This window comes from Tursiops truncatus, chromosome 16, assembly GCF_011762595.2.
Source record: "Tursiops truncatus isolate mTurTru1 chromosome 16, mTurTru1.mat.Y, whole genome shotgun sequence".
Lineage (NCBI taxonomy): Eukaryota > Metazoa > Chordata > Mammalia > Artiodactyla > Delphinidae > Tursiops > Tursiops truncatus.
Window position 1 is genome coordinate 79,049,910 of NC_047049.1, and position 17,593 is coordinate 79,067,502.

General features: G+C 42.5%; 1 protein-coding gene across 1 annotated transcript in view; it reads left to right on the forward strand.

Moving 5' to 3' along the window:
- The window catches only part of PCNX2 (pecanex 2), a 272,196-nt gene that overhangs the window by 31,143 nt on the left and 223,460 nt on the right, over positions 1–17,593 (forward strand). The window contains exons 6-8 of the mRNA XM_019941562.3: positions 5,437–5,584; positions 5,710–5,855; positions 8,228–8,321. Of these exons, the coding sequence (XP_019797121.2) occupies positions 5,437–5,584; positions 5,710–5,855; positions 8,228–8,321 (388 nt within the window). The remainder of the gene's footprint in view (positions 1–5,436; positions 5,585–5,709; positions 5,856–8,227; positions 8,322–17,593) is intronic.

A 17,593-nucleotide genomic window follows, 5' to 3' on the forward strand; every position in this document is an offset into this window, starting at 1 on the left:
TTTGCTCTTTTTTCTTTTGTCTTTCTGGTGCTCTGCCAAAAGGCTTGCCCTGCTTGTGGGTCAGTCCAATCTTGCCTAAAAATTCATTAAGTCTGAATATTGAACTTATGTAAAGTGAATGCATTCTCCGTGTTACTATGTCTGTGTATCCAAGATTTTGCATATGGAGTAACAAGAACAGGAAGGATTCAGCTAAACTTTATAACAGACACATGCAGTACAAGAAAGCATTGGTTACTTTGAGATACTAGACACTTTCTGATACAAGATTTGGATTCTCACCATCTAATTCATATAAAGGTTCACGCATCTTAACCAGCACTGTCTAATAGAACTTTCTGCAGTGATGGAATTATCCCGGATCTGCCGTCCAGGACAGCAGGCACTGGCCACGTGTAGCTATTAAATACTTGAAATGGGGATTGTGCAGCTGAGAAGTGGAATTTTTAATTTTATTGAATTTTACTTCATTTAAGTAGCCACATGTGGCCACTGGCTACTGTATTAGGTAATGCTGATCTGGGTGATGTGTTTCTTTCCGGGAAGCTGTGTGTGGGGAGGACAGAGCTCTGGGTTTGGAACTTGACAGCCCAGGGCCAAATTTTGGTTTTGCCGTCCAGCGGGGTGAGCTTGGACAACTCACCATATCCATCTGAGTCACAGTAGCTTCAGTAAAGCAGGAATAATAATACGTTACAGATTTACTGTGATGATTCAAGTAAGAAAATATGTGAAAAGTCTTGTACTTGATCAATTTCAGACTTCTCTTCTGAGGTTCCCCTCAGGCTATATGTGAGGTTTATTTGGTCTGTCTACTTAAGTTTCTGCTCTTAAACTTTTCAGCCAGCCACGTTCAATCAGAACAGGGTTGAGTTGGAAACCTAGGGGGTGTGCAAAGAGATGTGGATGCTATGAGGTTTTCTATGGAAAGGAACAGGCTTGGTTGTCGGGAACTTGCAGGTACAACAGGGAGGGAGGAGTTGGACTGGATCGTATACCTATTCCAGGCAGGGACAGAGTTTTTTTTTTAATTTTTTTAAAATTACCAAACATTTGCTCTTCTTATTGTCCTGGGAATTACTCTCCTGCCTCCTATTTTTTTTTATTGAAATATAGTTGATTTACAATATTATATTTATTTCCGGTATCTAACAGTGATTTACAGTTTTTAAAGATTGTACTTCATTTAAAGTTCTTATAAAATATTGGCTATATTCCCGGTGCTGTACAATATATCCTTGTAGCTTATTTATTTTAAACATAGTAGTTTGTACCTCTTAACCCCCTACCCCTGTCTTGCCCCTCCCCCCTTCCCTCTCCCCACTGGTAACCACTAGTTTGTTCTCTATATCTGTGAGTCTGTTTCTGTTTTGTTATATTCACTAGTTTTATTTTTTAGATTCCACATATATGTGATAACATACAGTATTTGTCTTTCTCTGTCTGACTTATTTCACTAAGCATAATAACTACAAGTCCATCCGTTTTGTTGCAAATGGCAAAAGTTCATTCCTTTTTATGGCTGAGTAGTATTCCATTGGAAATAGCTATACCACATCTTCTTTATCCATTCACCTGTTGATGGACACTTAGGTTGCTTACATATCTTGGCTGTTGTAGACACTGATGCTGTGAATACCTTTTCAAATTAGTGTTTTCCTTTTCTTCAGATATATACCCAGGAGTGGGATTGCTGGATCATATGGTGGTTCTATTTTCAGGTTTTTGAGGAATTTCCATACTGTTCTCCATAGTGGCCGTACCAGTTTACATTCCCACCAACAATTACTAGGGTTCCGTTTTCTCCATATCCTCAACAACATGTATTATCTGTAGACTTTTTGATGATAGCCCTTCTGACAGGTGTGAGGTAACGTCTCATTGTGGTTTTGATTTGCATTTCTCTGATGATTAGCAATGTTGAGCGTCTTTTCATGTGCCTGTTGGCCATCTTTATGTCTTCTTTAGAAAAATGTCTATTCATGTCTTCTGCCCATTTTTTGAATCGGGTTGATTTGTTTTCTTGCTATTGATTTGTATGAACTGTTTATATATTTTGGATATTAACTCCTTATTGGTCATATTATTTGCAAATATTTTCTCCCAATCATTAGGTTGTCTGTTTGACAGTGGTTTCCTTTGCTGTACAAAAGCTTTTAAGTTTAATTAGTCCCATTTGTTTGTTTTTGCTTTTGTTTCCTTTGCCTTAGGAAACAGAGGCAAACGATAATACTACGATTTATGTCAAAGAGTGTTCTGCCTATGTTTTCTTCTGGGAGTATTTTGTTTTTTGATCTTACATTTAGGTCTTTAATCCATTTTGAGCTTATTTTTGCATATGGTGTGAAGAAATGTTCTAATCTTTTTCTTTTACATGTGGTTGTCCAGGTATCTCTATGGTACTCTTTTTTTTAAAAAATAAATTTATTTATTTATTTTTGGCTACATTGGGTCTTTGTTGCTGCGTGTGGGCTTTCTCTAGTTACGGTGAGCGGGGGCTACTCTTGGCTTTGGTGCGCGGGCTTCTCATTGCGGTGGCTTCTCTTGTTGCGGAGCACGGGCTCTAGGTGCATGGGCTCAGTAGTTGTGGCACGTGGGCTCAGTAGTTGTGGCTCATTCAGTAGTCGTGGCGCACGGGCTTAGTGGCTCCGCGGCATGTGGAATCTTCCCGGGCCTGGGCTCAAACCCGTGTCCCCTGTGTTGGCAGGTGGATTCTTAACCACTGTGCCACCAGGGAAGCCCTCTATGGTGCTCTTATTTCCAACCCAGGTCATCTCCACAAAGGCCTTTAAATAATTTTTAGGTCTTGGGGATATTCTAGAATTTGAGGTTATGGAAAACCACACCCTTATCGACAGCCTTTAAAGCCATGTTTTTGTTTTCTTTTGATACAGCTTTATTTTACTTTGTGGAAATAAACAAAGACTGCTCAAATGAGAAGAACTAAGGCTATCATTCAGAGCTTGCTACAGCGAGAGTCAACCACCAGCATTTTGGCAGCAACTCCAAGGCAGGCAGAGGAGTGGGAAAGCTTTGTAGTGGAAGAAAGGAAGGCTTTGGGTGTGATTGCAGGCTGTTGGCCTGGGGAAGCTGGAGGTGGGGTAATTAGAGCACCCTATGCGATTGGTTAGGGGAGCGTATTTGGCTCCTTCTGATTGGTTGGATTTCTCTGGTTGGAAGCAGGGGCAAAAATTAGGGAAGCTCTGTTATTATTCAAGTCTTGGCCATTTGGGACTGATTGTTACAGGGGTTATTATTTGGCTTTCTGAGCTATTTGCTAGAAGCAGTGGTCTGAGTTCCTGCAAGTCTGACTTGTATCGTGTATTGGTTTCTTGGCTGGTTACTGTAGGTTATGGGTTGGTTTTCTGGGCTGGTTGCTGTAGCATGTAGGTCAGAGTTCTGTATTTATATATATTGTCTGGCTATTATCCATTTGTGTACTCAGTTTCTTCTAGACTTTCTAAGAAAATAATCATGATGCACGTGAAGATGATTATTGAAGAATTATCTGGAGTATAGAAAAATTGAAATACCCTAAATTTATAACAGTAGGGGTCTAGTTTAATAAATTATACTTTTAAATGTAGTATATACTTCAATTTTTGGATACTGTAGAAGAATATCTCATGTAATTAAATATTTATAATACTTTAAGATAAATAGAACAGCTAGAAAACAACATTTGTTTTCTAACTGTTCTATTTAGCTTAGTAAATTATATTAATGTAATATTATATAACTTCCATTTTTAGATGATGTAGATGATGTAGGAGAATGTCTAATGTCATTAAATATTTACAATACTTTAAGTCAAATAGAACAGTTCTAAATCAACATCTGGATTATGACTTAAATCTTGAAAAAAAAAATGATGCCTAGAAAAAATACTGGTGTGATATGTCTCATATTGGCTCCTGTAACAGCATGGTGGGGTTAAGAGTAATTTAAGATTTTTTTTCCTTTTCTCTAGTTTTAAATTACATGGCATTCATGTATGTTATTTTTAGAAACAGAGAATTCCTATAAGCGTGTATTTTTAAAGGGAAAAAGAAAAAAATAACCCATAGGTTGACATATGTAATGTGCCCATTTAAGGGAAGGAGAGACTAAGGTATTAGAAGCGAAGCGAATGGATGGGTCCACATACATGTAGTGTCAGAAGGCAGAGCTGTCTAAACATGCCTCCCTGCAGTTTTTACGTGACGTGATCACTGGCTAAAGCTGTTTGTTATGATAGCACTTTCTCACAAATGTGTTTCTTGAAAACTGTGAAAACTTCTATCCTGACAAGCTGTCAAATGAAAGGCAAACATTTTTGTACCAAAGAAATTCTGATCGTTTCACAGATGCACTGGGAATATTTATCTTCAGGACTCACTTGGAAGTCAGCAGTGTTTCTCTAAGTACTTCAAGTCCAAGGATGAAAAACTTTGTTGTATACATGATGATGTGATTTAGACCCCACTTCACCTTTTGAGACAGATCTTGGTTGACTTTCTGAATGCCATGTCTTGAAAGAGCCAGTAGGTTCAAACCACTCAATCGTGTTCTTCTCTCAGGCAAAAATTTATGCAGAAGAAGATAGCTATTGGTATCTTTGGTCATGGGAATACAGAGGACATTGTGACCTTAAAAGTGGCCATTGGGTGTGTCTTTAGATAAGGACGGCTGACCCTCAGGGGTCATTCCACTTTGCATAATGGTGTAAACTAAGACCCTTGTTCTGGTCCATTATTTAAAGAGGATTCTAAAACTTCAAAAACCCGATATATACCTATTGATCTTGGAATTCTAATTCATCTTAAAATATTCTCAGGGTAAGGCGTAGGCATAGTATCTCACTGAGTCCTCCACAGTGCCAAGGTGTGGTTCAAGGTCAGCTCTACTTAATGAGCACCTACTTTATGAAGAGGCCAATTCTACCTTCAGCTTGAAAATTTAGATTTTGAGAATGAGTGAGAAGGAAAGACTGATAAGGTTTTAAAACGCAAAATGAGACTTTACTCCAAAATCGCCAGGGTATTTATGCCATTATTTTCCTCGATGCTATTCATGTATGAGCTATGAACCTTTCAGGACTAAGTTAGCCAAAAGGGTGATTTTCAACTGGGTAAGCCAGTGGTCACTGGAGTATTACAGGGGAGTCCTTGAATCCATATGTAAAGTGATGGTATTTGTAGATGGCTCAATAACATGTCTCTGACACATACACACTTCTGTTTTTCAAAAATATTTAGGTACTTTCGTAATTAGTAAAATGAAAATTTATCTAAATAAAATGTATTTAATTTATTTTAAATGTATTTATTCTGAATTCATAGGAGCTATTTAGATTTTCTATCTATTCTTGCTTCAGTTTTGGTAACTTGTTTCCAAGTATCTTCCCATTAATTTCTTATTTAATATGATGTTAACACATAAAGCAATGTTTTTCAGATAACCATTCCCAGGAGAAAAAGGAGGAAATCCTAGAAAGTGAGAAGCCCAGTGGACCCAACGCCAAGCAAGGAAAACCAGACGTGCAAAGTCAAGAGCACACCAGCACCAGCCCCGGGCTCACTGAACCTGCCAAGATCCCGACCCTGTAAGGATAACTTAGGTCTATAGCTTCATGCTGGTGCAGCCTCACTTACTGGCTGCTTCTTTTAATGCTTTCTTAAGGGTAAGGAGGCGTTCCACATTGTTTCTGAAATTTTTATGTATGTTAAGTTTCCAGGGCAGTAGACAGAGGCAGATAATCTACAGGGTAACTTCCCAACAAGATAGTTCTGTGTTGCAAGTCATCAGTGGACCTGAAACATCTGTGCAAGATGAGATGTCTGTGGATGCGATGCATGTCTTTATCGATGAACATGGTAAGTCTTTAGAGCTCTTTACTCATGACGTAGAAGGGGGAAGGCTGGCAGCTTTCTCAAGGTCCCATGTGGTCTCTTAGCCTGAGGACAGGTTTCCCCTCTATCTGAAAGTAGAGTGGTCCTACGAGATCTTTCCTAAACTGAAAGGGTATGAAGCAAAGAGGCAGTTACCTAAGGATGCAAAAAATACATCAGTATAAGACACAGATGGTCCTAATTCAAAGCTATGGCAGCTTGATGCTGAGATACTGGGTATAGTACCTGGGGAGGGAGCTTGGTGATGCTACTCTCATTGCTTGGGGTGTGCGCTGGCTGTATAACTCACTCCAAAACAAACGCTGAATGCTCTTTTCACTTTTAGCCCTTTAGAAGCAGAAAAAATTTTCGGATTTCTTTCAGTTAGCAAAAACATGTACTAAGGTAGGTCTTTCGTAAAAAATGAGGTGGCGTGAAGCGAACTTAAAAAAGCGGGGGATACCTGTACTAGACTGGAAGAGGAAGGCTTAGTTCTGCTTGCTCACACATAATGTTCTTAGAACAGAGTGTGCGCCCTCCTGCCTCAGGGCCTTTGCACATAACCGTGTCCCTGTGCCCACATTGTGCCATTTATCCTTCGGATCTCAGTTCTAAAGAAAGTTCTTCAGGAAAACCCTTCCTGGATTTCCCAGGTTTAATCAGGTTCTTCTGCTCTTTTGCTTTCCTAACACCCTATCCTTTTCCTTCTTTGAGACTGTTACAGCTTCTAATTGTTTATTGACTTATAATAATTTGATTAGTGACATTTTCTCCCTCACAGTTGTAAACTTTGGGAAGGTAATGCCCAGTACCTAAGAAATATTCATTGGATATATGTTGAAAATCTGACCCTGATATATTTTTAATACCTTGTTATAAAAAAGATTTTAAAAAGTAATAGAAAGGAAGGACGGAAGGAAGAAAGAACAAGAAAGAAAGAAAGAGAAAGAAGGAAAGGAAGGAAGAACCATTAAAAGGCAAATTCAAGGTTCCTTAGATAAGGGATATAGGTCTTAGTTTTTGTAGGTCGGGTCTTGGGTTAAGTCCCTTATAGATCAATGTAAACTTATTATTCTACTCTCACAAGGATCCTGGTTTGGATAATAAATGATATATTACCCTCTCTATATAGATCAGCGGTTTATAGTTTGAAGTGCTTCTGCATCTGCAGAAATACAAAGAGACTTTTACATTATGAAGAACGACAGTAGCACTTCTATCAAAGCCTCCAGAGGGGCCGTTGGTTGTCACTGTGAATGTTTCTTTTGGGGGTACAACCTTGAAGTTGAGGTCCAGCACTACAGCCTACATTGCAGCTGCTCATAACAGACAAGATTAATTATGCTTCCCTGTCACCCAAAACCTCTTCTGGGGAGAGACCGTTTACATTTACAAAGTGAACTGCTTTTCACACCTCAGTACCCTGAACCACTTTCGCAGGCTAATTTAGCTCCACAAATTAATTCCATCTCTTGCTTCTCCTCATTACCAGGCTGACATACCAGTCAGCAGCTGTGCCAATGCTCATCTGCAAATTCAAAGGTTGGGATGGCCCCTTGTGGTCCACCGATCAAAACCACACCCTTAATAAGCCTCTTCTGCACATGATACAAACAAAACAAAACAAAACCCAGTTACAGCATACACAGATCATCCTGACACGTGAAGAGAATATACAGAAGAAATGCATTGAAAAGAATACGCAGAAGGGGATTAGAAATGGTACAAATGAATCGATGAAAAGCAATTAAGTAATAAGTAACTGAGTCATGTGATATCACTTAGATGTGGAATCTTAAAAAATGGCACAAATGAACAGAAACAAACTCACAGACATAGAAAACAAACTTATGGTTACCAAAGTGGGAAAGCGGGGAGGGATAAATTGGGAGTTTGGGATTAACAGATTCACACTATTATACATAAAATAGATAGACAACAAGGACCTACTGTATAGCACAGGGAACTATATTCAATATCTTGTAATAAGCTATAATGGAAAAGAATCTGAAAAAGAATGTGTATATATATATATATATATATATATATATGTATATATATATATAACTGATTCCCTTTGCTGTACACCTGAAACTAACACAACACCGTGAATCAACTATACTTCAATGAAAAGTAAGTAACTGAGTCAAACTTGTCTAAGCATATTATCAGAGAGGTACGTCACGATTTTCTTAGCTAAGTTACACATTCTATGGAGAAATACAAAGAATGGACCTAGTCTACCAACAATTATCATTAAAATAGTCCAAAATGAGTTCTCTCTAACTTGGAAAAAGTATACGCGGAAATGATCATATACGAATAACTGTGTAATCTTCTTCGCCGAAATTTTGCAGGGGAAATTAAATCCTGTTACTTAAAGTCTGGAAATCAGAAAGAAGGCCCTTTCCAGCATCAGTCATCAAATTATGACGGCTTCTCTCACGCTGGGTAAGTGGGGCTTGTTCTCAGGTTGGGGAAGGTGTCGCGTTGCTGCCCCCAGCAACTTACACGCAACTGACTCTGAGTGTAAATGAAGTGAAGATCCTGGTGTAGAATGAAGGTGATAATCCGTCTGTAGGCGGCAAAGCATGTGGGTTTCACGTGAAAGAAAAAGAAAATCAGATATTGTAGAATAATTGAAAATAAACAGAACCACTTTCATAGTAGCCACTTCCAAAAATGAATATAACACGTAGGCATAAATAGAGGGGAGACCTGTGCAAACAATTATAGGAAAGGTGGTGATGCAGCTCAAGAACACGTTATTAAACTCGTCTCAAGGAAGGACTAGAGATGTGGTTAGTTCTCGTCTGCGCCGACAAGCTCTTTTGTAGCTAGATGATCTAAACATCCTTTCTCTTCTCCTTTAGCGTGTGTTGAGTAACTTTCCTGATCACGTTAATTAAGTTGATATTGAATCCGCTTGCGTATCCAGAACGTACGTGGATTCATGGTGGCGTTGAGCAAGCTCTAAATCTCATCATTGGTGGACCGAATTCATCCTTCGTCCTGGACTTCAGGATTCTTTGAGGATAACCCACAGGGCCGTGCCTCAGTGGCTTGCTCTGAGTAAGGGAGGAGACTTTTCATGTACATTTCTCTAGAGGTGTACGCCTATTTGAGGATGTACGGAAGACTTGTGTCATGTCACGGGGATGCCTTAGGCTTCACATCTGGAGAAGGGAGGCGTGTAACTCAAGGGAGTTACAGGAACCCTACTTCCAGATTCTGGGGTGCAGTGTTCCTTCCTAAGGTCAAAGTTTCCTTACCAGGTATGCCTGTTCCAGTGTGCCTAGAACAAAGTCTGTTCTTGCCCCTGCAGTCTGGCCTCCAGGTGGGATTCTGGCATGTGGCAGCCTTTTAGGGTGTCCTCTGGTCGCCCCTGCTGCTTCTCACCTTCTCGGGAATGCTGGTGTCAGCCGTCACGGTAGATCTGATGGGTGCGCTAGGTGATAGCTCTCCTGGCCTCACCACCCCACCTGGGCGCCAACCCTGAAGCAGCCTGCTCGGGTCCAGAATCAGTCCTGGGGGGAGACGGGCACCGCCTCCATCACCCACATGCCTTCCACTCTTCCTCTGTCTCCCTCAGGTACCCAAGTTCCAATCAAAACAGACACAACAAAATTCTCCTTCTCCAGCCAGAAAGCATGCAAAGCACTCATGCCAACGGAGACCCAAGAGGAGAGAGCAGGCTGCCACCCCCATCTTAGTTCCAGCCTCTGAGACATTTTGTTACAGTGGTTTGATGAGTTCAGTCATCTAAGGTGGCAGCTTTCTTCACACAAAATAATGACATGAGAGCACAGCTTGAAAAGCTGTCCTGTTATTCTACAATCCTCAGTTGAAAGCTGTAGTGTTTTTAAACTAAATTTGGAGCAAAAACACACCTCCTATTTTATCCCCAAATAAATTTACATGGCTTTTTCATGTTTATTTTCCCAGATAAATGGACTATGCTTTTCCCCGAGGAAAATACTTGAACTGCTTTTGCCGGTAATGCCAGTTAGAATAAGACCACATATCCAGAGCCTTAAAAAACGAAAAATACACAGTGTGCAGATAAGAATGAAAGAGAGTGCCTGTAGGGTTTTCAATAAGTCCCGCTTCCTTAGACCGTGCCTCACCAAGAGACACCATTAACTCACTTTCTCCCCTTAATTGCTCTCTCTTTATTAGTTTTCCTCCAACTCTGCTTTCTTTGGTTTCCTCTGCATTTCTTTCCCACGTTAGAGCTCTTTTTCGTTTAACTTGCCCTCCATTTCGAGACCTGCCTGGGCTTGGCTTTGCCACGGTGCATTCACTCTGGTGAAAGAGCTGTTGCCCAGGGTAGGTTTGGGCACTGCTGGACGACACCGAATGTGTTTGTGCCGAGTTTTCCTGTCAAGCCCTGTGGCTTAGAGGAGTCCCAGAATGCCATTACGTCCCTAGATCTGCCTCTTCATGTACATAGAACAGTTAGACCCTTTCTGTTACACATGAGAGAAATCCAAGTCCAACAGGCTTCACCGAAATGGGAATTTGGAGGCCAGGTAACGGAGACGTCTTGGGTAGATGGCTTTCTCTTTCTCCGTCACCCCTCCCGTTGCTCTGTTTTGACGTCACTCTCAAACAGTTCACCCTGACAGTCAAAAGATGTCTGCAGCAGCCCCACTTACGTCTTCTCTCAGTCATGTCCACTGGGGATGAGACGTTTCTTTCCCATAAACCCCAATTTAAGTCTCACTCTGTATCTCCTTCGTTCTGACTGGGCCACCTGGAACCCTGAGCCCGATTACCAAGGCACGTACTTGGCTGGCGTCTGTGTTCATACACAGAGCTGGACAGGTTCCCTCTGAGAATGCATGGGGGCAGCTCTTCAGTGGGAAATTTGGAGTTGGGTGGATGGATGCCGGGCGACAAACATCGGCAGATGACACCTGGGGCCCTCCTTCTGGTTAAATGACAATTGAATTAATGACTGTGCTTCTTTAAAGAGAATAACAATCAAATTTTATAAAAGCAGCTTTCTTTTATAAATGTCCCTGTCTGTCTCTTACATTTCTTGTATGTGAACGTTCCGATGGACAGGGTCTTGGCCCACCAGCACCACATGCTAAGTTCTAAGTGCCTGACTCCCTGCTCTTTCCCCAAGGTAGTTTGACAGGGCATTGGCGTTAAGAGTTCTAGGAAAGAATGGCCCATAGCCACGCACATCTCTTTCTTGTGCCTAAAGATAAAAAAATAATATACCCGTCTGCTACTATATGTCTAGACTATTACTTGAGAATATACATGTCCTCTGTTCTATTACTCTTTGAAATAAGTTAGTCCTTTCGAGGGGACTTTGTTCTGGAGTACCGTGGCCTTTCAGTGGCCCATTTGGTCATAGGAGATGTATGGTGCTTCCTGTTTAATGCTCGAGCACAAAACTCGAGTCACTTCACTTAGCAAAATTATAGTGTTGAAGCTGTTCCCGGGGCGGTTCTGGAAAAGCACTTACGGGGACGCCATCTGTTTAATTCATGCTCAGAAAAAATGGCTCAGTCCTCTGTAGAGTCAGATGATCTTCTGGATTTCAGCTGCTGTCTGACAGGCTTATGGTAGATATTCCAACAGCCTCACACTCCTCCAGACTCAGAGATGTTGAAAGCCATGCCACCCATGCACGGGAGGCTAATTTCTTTGGATTTGTAGTAAGCCTTGGCTTCCATGGGAGCGCGTGTTGTAGTGACGGTTTGGGTATTTTCGAATTGGTTGTATGAAAGAAAACTTGTGCTAAAATAGGATGACAGCAAGCGAGCTGGTTGAATTTGAATATATTAATCCCTGCATTAACATACCTGTGTGCGTGTGTCATCTGTTACTTTTTTTTTTTAATTTTTAATTTTATTTTATTTTTGGCTGCGTTGGGTCTTTGTTGCCATGTGCAGGCTTCCTCTAGTTGCGGTGAGCGGGGGCTACTCTTTGTTGCTGTGCACAAGCTCCTTATTGCAGTGGCTTGTCTTGTGGAGCACGGGCTCTAGGCACGCAGGCTTCAGTAGTTGTGGCTCGTGGGCTCAGTAGTTGTGGCTCACGGGCTCTAGAGCGCAGGCTCCATAGTTGTGGCGCATGGGCTTAGTTGCTCCACGGCATGTGGGATCTTCCCGGACCCGGGCTCGAACCTGTGTCCCCTGCATTGGCAGGCGGATTCTTAACCACTGAGCCACCAGGGAAGCCCCATCTGTTTCTTTAATGCTGGAGGTAAAGACACATCAGAGCAGCACACAGCTGATCGAGTGCAGTGACAGCGGGTCAGGAATTTGTAACGTGGAAGGGCCAGGGCACTCAGCACCTTACACCTGCGTTCCAGTGTGCCTTTCTGAGGGAAGCAACGTCCTGGCAGTTCCTGGCCCTGAAGGAAGTGTTTTCCTGTCATAGTTACGGTGGCAGCAGCCATCGCTTACTAAAGATGTATTTTGCACTAAGCACTGTGCTAACTATTAAATTACCCCATTTCATCCGCCCGACAAAACAGAGGTAGGTGATATTCACTCCATTTGACAGAAAAGGAAACTAAGACTGATGAAGAAACAGGCCCAACCTCAGTACCTAAGTAAGTGAACAGGGGACACTTAAATCCCACCCCCTGCACTGTCCCCCCAGCAGGGGCTGCAGCCTCAGTTCCCTGGCGCCCAGTCAGGTGAAGTGGGCCCAGGGTTGAATGCTAGGGATGTTGGGTGCTGAGTCCTTTGGAGGGTATTTGTCCTGCCCTCAGAGGGCTGCTACTTCTTATCTTCAGGGTGCTTATTCCAGCTTGGGAGGCCTGGGTGAGCAGATTTTCCAGGTCTTTCCACAAGGAGCTAGAAATGCCCATGTATCTGTAAAAATCTATTTTGTTTGATGTTGTCGATTTTAATTTTTTTTTGAAATGCCACAGGCCACAGATGGCATGTTTGTGGCTGGCCACGGCCTGTGGGCTCCCTAAGCCCGGGCCCTCACCTGGTACTCTGAGACCAGGGTGGAGCAGCCCCCTTGCTAACACATGTGATCTCGGGGTGCCCTTATGCGGCCCCCCCGCTCCTCCAGGCCCCCTTCGCAGCCCCTGCCTCACCTCTCCTCCCGCTGAGGCCCGTGGAACCGACCTTCAGCCCTTCCTCTTCCTGGTGTCTGCCCTTCTTTGCCTAGAACGCCCTTCTCCACTCACATCTACCTTCTGGAGTTCTCTTCCTTCAAAGCACACATTACCATCTGCCTCTTTTATCCATCTTTCCCTTGCCCCTACCCTGGCAATAAATCCATCCCTCCATGCTGTCATCAGAGGAGTGCTTACCACATTCTCCCAGATGCAGGACACTCCCAGCTCTTCTTCCAGACTGTTCTTTTCTAAAGAAAAGTGGTCATGGCTAGGGGGCCTTGATAGCCCTCACTTAGCCCTCTGTAGGTAGATGTTCAGTGAATAGCGCATTGAATCAAGTTAATCGTTGGAGATGACAAAGGCGGTCCGATCTGAGTTCTGGAGAGCCGGGCATTTAGGGATAGCAGTTAAGAGGCAGACAGGAGGGGCAGAGGCGGTCCGTGACGGCACTCACGCTTTGTTCTACTTGCCGCAGGAGTAATAGGACCTCTTTGCAGAGAGAAACAACCCAGTGAAGGTGGGATTAGCAAAAGGACATCCACAGATAACGCTCTCACCTTGCCGCTGTTGGAGGGGAAGAGCCAGAAGCAATAGCAGTTTGCCTGCTCTACATATCTGAACACAAAATGTTATCTTCTCCTTTTAAAAATGGGAAGAGGGGCTTCCCTGGTGGCGCAGTGGTTGGGAGTACGCCTGCCAATGCAGGGGGCGTGGGTTCGTGCCCCGGTCCGGGAGGATCCCACGTGCCGCGGAGCAGCTCGGCCCGTGAGCCATGGCCGCTGGGCCTGCGCGTCCAGAGCCTGTGCTCCACAACGGGAGAGGCCCACGTACAAAAAAAAAAAAAAAAAAAAAAAAAAAAATGGGAAGAAACCCCTGCAAAATGACTTTTTTAACCCCTCACCGTAGAAATCAAGGTTGAGTCTCCAATTAGGTTCTCCAGTCCCGTGTTCCATTCAATGAGGAGGAAGCAATTCTCTCTGTCCACATGGGAGGCAACTGTGATGGAAAAGCTGACATTGGGGTCCACACTTCCCTGACATCAGAAGGGTCGTGTCCTGTGGCGTGAACTTGAGCTTTCGCCTTGGACTGGCCCAGGTTCCCGTTCCTGCACGAAGAGTAACTTTCGGTTTGACGTTGAGCAGGTTTACTTAACCACCTTAAGCACCGGTTTTCTAATGCATAGATGGAAATAATACTAGTAATAAGTTCAGTGGGCGGCTTTGAAAGCGAAATGTAATAGTATACGCGGCGCTTAGCACAGTACCTCTCATAGGGGGCACTGAGAAGATGTTAGCTATTGTTAAACTGCCTCCAAACAGAAGCAGTAGGACAGTGGCTGAAGTTCGCCATGACTTCATACAGCAAAAGAGCAAAAGGCCAAGGGAAGCCTTTCCTCTAGCGCTTTTATGAGTCACTTTACGAGAATTTAAGGTGGTTCAGTACTTTGTATTCTCCTTGTCAGCCTGCTGTGTTGGAACATTTTGGCCTCTGTGGCAGGTTTACAGAAGGTAGTTTACTATTTTATTTCTGGCTTTTAATGCCATTACATTTAGAGTTCTTCTACTGTAGTAAACATAAACTTTGATTTTGAACTTGGAAGGATTCCTAGTTGGGGCAGTTTCTAAGCCCTTCGGCCATGGAAGATATTAGAAAAGCAGCCTTTTCCCTCTGAGGCGACTTCAGTGGCTAGGATTGCCCCTAACTAGCCATTAAACCACTGATTCTTACTATTGGCAAGAACGCCATTCCTCTTCGCCATTGTTAAGCCCAGTTGCCATGTGACAGTTTTATATCCCTAACTCCCAAGTATGAATAGGGAATGGTTTGCAGTGTAACTTCCATGTCTCTTTGGGGATTCCTGGAGGAAACCAGGAGAGGAAACGAATTTCCCTCCTTGGCCTCTCTGTCATTGTGGGAACCAATACATTTCTCATTGACTGCTGAAGAAATATAGGCAGTATTTTCTGGTTGTACAATAACTGTCCAGAAAGCAGGTACCTTTGGTAACACTATCTTATCTAGTTCTGCTTTCCTCAGAAACTAGAATAAGGGAATTATGGCTTGAGTTGCAGAATTGCTACTTAAAAAAATTTCGGAGGATAAATTCATTACCCGGGACACAGGACTGATTCAGCAGCTCAGAGCCTACGATGAGCTCATCTACCTAGAAAATCAAAGTTGAAGTAGGCCATCTGCCTAGGAGGTTGAAGGTGAAGCTGCCTAGAAGTTGAAGTGCGTTTTGTGTCTGAAGGGTTCACTGCAGAGTGGCCTTTTGTTATTTCCCCTGGAGGTCTTGCAATGAAAGCTTGATCGTTTCTGTTCTTTGTTCAGCAACGATTTACCTGTCTTTCGTCTATAAATTCTTCCAAGTAACATAGAAGAGCTTTCTCTTGTAAAAGATATATAACCATGCTTTAGTATTAGAAAACCTTTTCTAGTGTCATAAGCAATCTCATGAAGATGCACATGAAAATTGTTTTTAAATGCATATTGTCTGCTCTCCAGTGAAATCCTATGGAAAGGCATAGTATTTATATTCATTTTGAGTATCTGTTCCTCATAACATAGGTTTGGTAGGCTAGTGAATGGAAAGACTCATTCCGGAGCAAGTTTAGTTTACAGGGTTTTTATTGGGAGATTTTTGTACCTCAATTGTTTCTATTTAAAGAGTAGAGTAGATTACATGGGTAATCATCTACTTATTTGTCCGGATTCACTTATTTTGGGCTTCTGTTTGTTTATGAATCGTTATAGTACATATCGAAACAGATATTGTTATGGTTATAAATTAGGCTTATTTTTGAAAGCTACTCTAACCTCTAAACCCATTAGGTACTATATTCCAGAGGTGGACTGAGGTGTACTTAATCTTTATGGCCTTCTCAGAGTTCTGACATTTTTGTTGACATTATTATTAGTAGCCTCTCTGACCCTGGTCTCAGTAAAGCCTCTGTTACTTACTGGGATCAGCTCTCAGGAAAGCCCTTTAAAGCCACCGTGCTTACGTGTGTACCTGGATCTCAAAGAAGGTAAGCAGGCAGAAAATTGTAAAAAATAATCACCTCTCTTAGACCTTCTTCTTAACGTTAGTCAGAAGAAATAGTGATTCCTGGTTTGCAGTAGCTCAGCCAGAACGTGGGGCGTGGATGTTAGTCAATTAGGTGTGCAAAATATAAAAGGTTGTGAATTCTCCCAATATCAGATATGCCCAGTTCTGTGTACCGTTCAAGCATGAGTTGAAACGTCAACTCCAACGATAAATATTTGAGAATATGTATGTAGCTGTCTCACTCTGTTGATTTGCATGATAGAGGTGTGTGTTACTGAGTTAATTAAAAAACTTCCGGGGATTCTTGGTGCCTTTGATCACCCACATAGAGGTGGAAGTATCTGGAAAAAAGCAGGTGACCATGCAGGGATGTGCCTCTGCAGAGTTCCTGCTGTCCATATGCCTGTGTCCTCTCTCTTGTTTTCCAGTTGTTACTATCAGATCCTTTCACTGTAGTCCTGCTTTGTTTTCTTAGACACACTAGAGAGATTAAACTTTCATCCAGGCACAGAGTCATAAGGATGGAGAGTTTATGAGGTTGACTCTAGAAAGACTTCTGTTCTCCGAGGCACGTTCTCTGAATCCCTGGGAAGAGGCCTGCCGCGTGGTGGGATTCTGTCCCTGTGGTCACAGCCCTGGCTGCCACATGATGGCAGTCAGATCCCGTGCTGGAGGCCCTCACAAGCTCCCAGGCTGGTGTTCCCTTTTTCTCAAAGGCACAGACGAATCTTGCTGTCCTATAAAAGCAGAATTGTTTGCAGGCTTTAAAACAAGAATCCCTGTTCAAATTCTAAATAACAGGTTATAGTTTCCAAAACAGTGCTGCTTTATTTAAATATCCCACATATTGAACACATGGCTGGATTTTCATCTCTAGGCTTGCTCCTCTGGGTGGCTTGTTTCCATGGCCCCCGAGTAAGCCTGGGAAACCAAGAAGGACAGGCAGAAAAAGAGAGGCCCTCTTCCTCGGGAGGGTGGATTGTAAGTTTTGAGATCCGGGGAAGATGAAGAATTTCAAGGATTTCTTTCCACATCAATGGGAAAACGCAGCAGCACATGCATTTCAGTTACTTGTTGCTTACAGAAGCTTAGATGAGTGAAGACCTGGGGAGAGCAATATAGCGCAATGGGGTCACTGTGACTTTGAGACCCAGCTCTGTCCATAAGAAAGTGCACCATTCTGGCCCCTGGTCCATCTTTATTTCCTTCTAGTGGCTGCTCTTTTTGTAGTTTCCACCATTAATCACTATTTCTGCTGTTGCTCTGAATTCGATCTCATTTAAATAAATTTATCTCTGCTCTAGCTCTGAACCAAACTAGTTGTCCAGAGATAAACCAGAGAGCAAGAAAACGAAGGCCAGATGTGCAACTGCTGCTCTATTGTAGTCAGAGTGTGATTACTACAGGGTTGGAATATTTCCATTTCCATCGCTATTTTAGAGGAAGAAATGTCTCTTGAAACTTAGCACTTTCACATTATATTTATTAATATGGGGGGAAATCTCCAGCCTTAAGTTAGTGAAACAGAGACTATTTTTTGAGATTTTTTTTTTAATTGAAGTATGGTTGATTTACAAG